The 5,462-nt window shown below is 55.8% G+C and overlaps 1 protein-coding gene across 1 annotated transcript; it reads left to right on the forward strand.

The window, feature by feature from the left end:
• The first annotated feature begins 1,187 nt into the window (after nt 1–1,187).
• LOC125547990 (protein IQ-domain 26-like) lies at nt 1,188–3,272 on the forward strand. The gene is made up of 3 exons (XM_048711710.1): nt 1,188–1,808; nt 1,905–2,117; nt 2,256–3,272. The coding sequence occupies exons 1-3, from the start codon at nt 1,350–1,352 to the stop codon at nt 2,985–2,987; spliced, it is 1,404 nt and encodes a 467-aa protein (XP_048567667.1). The 5' UTR covers nt 1,188–1,349; the 3' UTR covers nt 2,988–3,272.
• Nucleotides 3,273–5,462: the final 2,190 nt, after the last annotated feature.

The raw sequence follows: 5,462 nt of genomic DNA on the forward strand, positions 1-5,462 counted from the left end.
CAAAAGCCCGCACACACACACTCACTCGGAGGAGAGGTAAAAAGCTTCCACCCACTGCTGCCGGCTGCCCTGAGTTCCCCGGCACTGAGAAGATCGCTTTTCCGGGGGCAGAGAGAGAGAGAGAGAGTGTTAGAGTTAGAGTTAGAGTTAGAGAGAGAGAGAGAGAGTTAGAGAGAGTTAGAGAGAGAGAGAGAGTTAGAGAGAGAGAGAGATGGATCAGAGCCCTCGTGGCAGGTTAACACAAGTCACCAGCGTTTTCACCGTCGTACGTGTAAATTTTTTTGAGCAATCCGCCGTACATATTCTACATGTAATGATTCTCGCTCAAGATCATTCACGTGTCTTCTTGTAACGCATGGCGCGTTGACGGTGGTGCATGGCGAGTACACGTACGAGGGAGCGGCCAAGACGGTGTGCGTCGTCACGTACGAAACGTACGTCTCTGCTTCCCTTTGGCACACGCACCGTGAAAAGACGAAAGGAGGAGACGCGGCCCAAAAGTCCAAGCCTTTGCGTTTTTCACCGTCCCGTGCTGCTTCCCATCGACGCATGCATGGCGGCAGGGTCTCCACCACGCAGCGCCTACCCGAAACTGCGTCACGGAGTACTTCCACATCGCAGCCCCCGCTCACCACTCGCTCGCTTTCCCGGCCAGAGTTCACCGGGCCGGCCACTAGATAAATTTTGTTTCTTTCTCTTCAGTACCACCACTCGCTGCTCTTTCCTCGACGACACTGACCTTTCGAGCTCGCAAATCGCAACGTGGGTGCATGCGTGTTAGTGTCCATGCAGACGCAGATTAGTACTACTACCACCACGAGCTGACCACACAGCTTTGCAGGAGAGGAGGACATGGCTCCATGCACTCCCTTGCGCGGTTGCGCCTATCTTTTTGAACTATCGCTGCATATTTTTGAACTCCGAGCTCAGCTCGGCACCAAATCGCCCCCTGCTCGCTTGTTCTCGTGGCAGAGGGCGTCGCATGCGTTGCCATCTCTTGGCCTGGCATCACGCCGCATTTGTTTAATCCCGTCTATCTAGGCGACTCACTCAGCAGCACCATGCATGCGAGCATTAATGAGTAAGACTTGTGAGTAGTAATTTTTTTTTTGTTTGTTTTCTTGGAGGTACTATTATTTTTGTCCTGTAATGCCCCTCCCGTTTCTTTTTATTTGGATCCCGCTCCCCACTCTCCATAGCCGTTTCCCTCTCTTATTCAAACCTGCCCGCTTCTCACGCCTCACGCCTCCTTCCTCTTCCAGCGCACTTCACCCACAGGCCTCGGCCTTCTTGAGTAGTTGCCCACCTGAGTTGCCTTCTCTGGGCGGCCGGGGCGGCGGGTTCCGGCGATGGGCAAGGCGGCGAGGTGGCTGCGTGGCCTGCTGGGCGGCGGCGGGAAGAAGGAGCAGGGGAAGGAGCAGAGGCGGCCAGCCACGGCCGCGGCGCCGCACGGGGACCGGAAGCGCTGGAGCTTCTGCAAGTCCACCAGGGACTCGGCCGAGGCGGAGGCGGCGGCCGCGGCCGCCGCGCTCAGCGGCAACGCGGCGATCGCGCGCGCGGCCGAGGCGGCGTGGCTCAAGTCCTTGTACAACGAGACCGAGCGGGAGCAGAGCAAGCACGCCATCGCCGTCGCCGCGGCCACCGCGGCGGCGGCCGACGCTGCCGTGGCCGCCGCGCAGGCCGCCGTGGAGGTCGTGCGGCTCACCAGCAAAGGGCCGACGTCCACGGTGCTCGCCGGCGCCGTCGCCGAGCCCCGCGGCCGCGCCTCCGCCGCGGTCAAGATCCAGACGGCGTTCCGTGGATTTCTCGTGAGTAACTTCCTGCCGAATATCGAGTATCGACGCCATGATTTCCGCAGGATTAAGCGCCGACTAATGGAATCAATGCGTGCTTAATTGTCGCAGGCCAAGAAGGCTCTGCGCGCGCTCAAGGGGCTGGTGAAGCTGCAGGCGCTGGTGCGCGGCTACCTGGTGCGGAAGCAGGCGGCGGCCACGCTGCAGAGCATGCAGGCGCTCGTCCGCGCGCAGGCCTGCATCCGCGCCGCCCGCTCGCGCGCCGCCGCGCTCCCCACGAACCTTCGCGTCCACCCGACCCCTGTCCGGCCGCGCTACTCGCTGGTAAGTGACCACGGCCGGCATCGTCGCTTGCGACCAAAGCAATCAATCTCAATGTCTCCGACCGTCCGAGGTCGCGTTGTCCTAGCTAGCCGACCGTGACAAACGCGCGCGTGCGCGGTCTCTTGCTTGTGTCTGCAGCAAGAGCGGTGCAGCAGCACGGAGGATTCCCGGAGCGACCACGGCGTGGCGCCGTACTACAGCCGGCGGCTGTCGGCGAGCGTGGAGTCGTCGTCGTGCTACGGGTACGACCGGAGCCCCAAGATCGTGGAGATGGACACTGGGCGGCCCAAGTCGCGCTCCTCCTCGCTCCGCACGACCTCCCCCGGCGCCAGCGAGGAGTGCTACGCTCACTCGGCGTCGTCGCCGCTCATGCCGTGCCGACCGCCCCCGCGGATCGCGGCGCCGACCGCGCGCCACTTCCCGGAGTACGAGTGGTGCGAGAAGGCCCGGCCGGCGACGGCGCAGAGCACGCCCCGGTACGCGAGCTACGCGCCGGTGACGCCGACCAAGAGCGCGTGCGGCGACCACGGATACACGTACAGCAACAGCCCGTCGGCGCTCAACTGCCCGAGCTACATGTCGGGCACGCGGTCGTCCGTGGCGAAGGTGCGGTCGCAGAGCGCGCCGAAGCAGCGGCCGGAGGAGGGCGCGGTGCGGAAGAGGGTGCCGCTGAGCGAGGTGATCATCCTGCAGGAGGCCCGGGCGAGCCTGGGCGGCGGCGGGGGCGCGCAGAGGTCGTGCAACCGGCCGGCGCAGGAGGAGGCGTTCAGCTTCAAGAAGGCCGTGCTGAGCCGCTTCGACCGCTCGTCGGAGGCGGCCGAGCGGGACCGGGACCGGGACCGGGACTTGTTCCTGCAGAAGGGATGGTGATGGACTGACGGCCTCGGATTCACTCGATCGTGAAGTACAATTAATTACTACGTACTGCCTCCTGTAATGGCCTGATAGGGTAGCGGGGGACTGTTAATTTCTAGTTACCGCTTCTCACTGTTGTTTCTTTGTTTATCGATCGCCTTAATTAACCTCTGTGACTCCGTTGCCTGTCTGGGTTCAGAAATGAGACCCTGCGGTTTCTCTTGCTTTGTGTAAACATGTTTGTGCGTGCATGGGAAGCTCAAGGAAGGTTTTAGTGCTGTGCTAAAGTTTCAGTATTCAGATTTAGGAGTACACCGGCTTCAGCTTGCAAGTACATCCTTTTTTCTGGCTCCTGTCAATTCAACCAAGTGAGTGGGCATACACCAAGTGATACCACCATCAGGCTGGCAAAACTCTAACAGGCTCAACGAGACATATGGGCCTCATATCATGTTCAATCGGGCATAGCAAATTTGGCCCCTTGTACATCCGTGGACAACAACGCTCTGTCGCACTTTATTTATCTGTCTCTGCAATCGTCGGTCCATATCCAAACCTCTAAATTTATACAATTTCATACGACGTAGATAAATTCAACAAAATACATTCATACGACCAGACATTATAGAACCAAACTTAGCAAGTTCAATAACTTGATATCATCTATGACTAGATACGAGTTGGTAGGGATAAATTTCACCCCCTTCCTTGCCGGACCCTTCCCCATCTCCAGAGCGGTGATAGTAGGTGTCGCAGTCGCCATATGCGTTCCTTCGTCAGCCGCTCGGACTCCTCGATGCCGAGCCACAATGCTTTTGTATTTTGGCGGCGGTGACTGCGAGAGTCTGTCTCGGCCATGGTCGAGGACTGGTGGATGACGCTGAGGACGAGCTCCTCCGGAGAGTTGGAGGGTAGGGGAACCAGCGTTGATCTGCAATACCCGTAGATGAACCGGTTAGATCCACATCCAAACCGAACTTCCTACGCCTCCGACTGAAGAAGCCGCACCCGTAGGCTCGGAGGTGCTCTGCTTTTAGGTGTTTTTACGTTGTCTAGGTTTTGTGTCTTGCTCGGAAAGACGAGGCGGCGACAGCCCCGAGGAGAGGGAATAATGTTCTCCCCGCCTAGCCCTCACCCCAGTGATGCGTCTAACATTGTCGGATGGCGTGTGTAGGTGTGTCTCCGGCGGATATCGCCGACCGGTATTAGTTTTCGGTGGATCTGTTTGGATCCTTCGTTTGTCTGCATTGGCGTATCTTTAGGTTGGATCCTTCTAATCTACACTTCTCTTCATTGATAATGGTTGATATTCTGATGTGTTTTGTATTTTGGGGTCTAGCACCACAACTTCCGATGACAGTGAGGCAAATTGGGGGCTAGTTGTGGCCGTCGCTCCCTCATGCCAATTTTTTTCACAAGCCACCCCTATATACAAGGATCTGTGGAGTTAATATCTAAATTTTTATGGTTGGTCCCTCCACTGCTCTACATAGTCCATTGGCCCTTGTATAAACTTCCTGGCTTTGTCCCTGCCGATTGTCATCACAACAGGATTTGTTCGGCTCTGACGAGGGAGGTGCAACGACGACGACGCACCGGCTGGCTTCATTTCTTCTATAGTTGTTGCTACATGGTCTATGGTCAGACATATTTTTAATTGTTTCTGATGTTTTTTGTACTACCATAAATAGATCATATTTTTTTAAAAAAAATAAAAATCTGATATCGGCGTGTAGGGCCGGGGCATTGTCCCGTCGCACGGAGCGGGTGAGAGGTGCGAGGAGACTGGACGTACGGTACGGCTCAGTTCGCGGGCGGCGCTTGCATGTGGATATCGGGGCTGTTTGGATCACTACCAATACTAGCCCTACCAAAAAATTGGCTCGCCCACGTATTTTGGTGGCCGTTTGGACCGGCGCCTGAAAATTGGCTCGCCCAGCGCGCCCTGCGCCCCTCCATGTTAATCGCGCTGATTTGTTGGCGAGTCGCGGGCACGGAAAGGCTCCGCCAAAATATTGGCGCGGTTGTTTGGTGGGCCCTGCCCAGTGTATGCAGCAGAATATGTTGATTTGTCAGCAACCAGCAGCGCTTTTCCACTACAAATACGTAGAACCGTGCGTGATTAGCAGCATGCATCAATCTAGATTAAAAAAATGCATGATGTATGCTGCTGCGGACAATTAACTACTAGCGGCTTACAAGTGCAACAATGACTTACACTATTATTTTGACGATTTCATTTTCACATCAATTTCATCTAAGTTTTGATCTATATTTTCTTAATTTTAAACAGTAGATGCATTTAAATATTTTCATAACTAGTATGATCATCATGAGATGATCGCAAACCAAACAAAACAAATATCTCATTTGCCAAAATTTTGGTGGATATAATGGTCGCAATCCAAACAAAAACAACTTGCCAAAATTTTGATCATGCCCATGCTTTGGTCATGCCAAAGTTTTGGTGGGGCTAGCTGGGCTCAAACC

Source organism: Triticum urartu, chromosome 3 (genome assembly GCF_003073215.2).
Source record: "Triticum urartu cultivar G1812 chromosome 3, Tu2.1, whole genome shotgun sequence".
NCBI lineage: Eukaryota > Viridiplantae > Streptophyta > Magnoliopsida > Poales > Poaceae > Triticum > Triticum urartu.

Excerpts from the sequence above, each read along its gene's own strand:
- LOC125547990 (XM_048711710.1), top strand. The coding sequence starts at position 1,350 with ATGGGCAAGGCGGCGAGGTGGCTGCGTGGCCTGCTGGGCGGCGGCGGG. Across the intron at positions 1,809-1,904 it reads CGGCGTTCCGTGGATTTCTC|GCCAAGAAGGCTCTGCGCGC; the intron begins GTGAGTAACTTC and ends TAATTGTCGCAG. Across the intron at positions 2,118-2,255 it reads TCCGGCCGCGCTACTCGCTG|CAAGAGCGGTGCAGCAGCAC; the intron begins GTAAGTGACCAC and ends TTGTGTCTGCAG.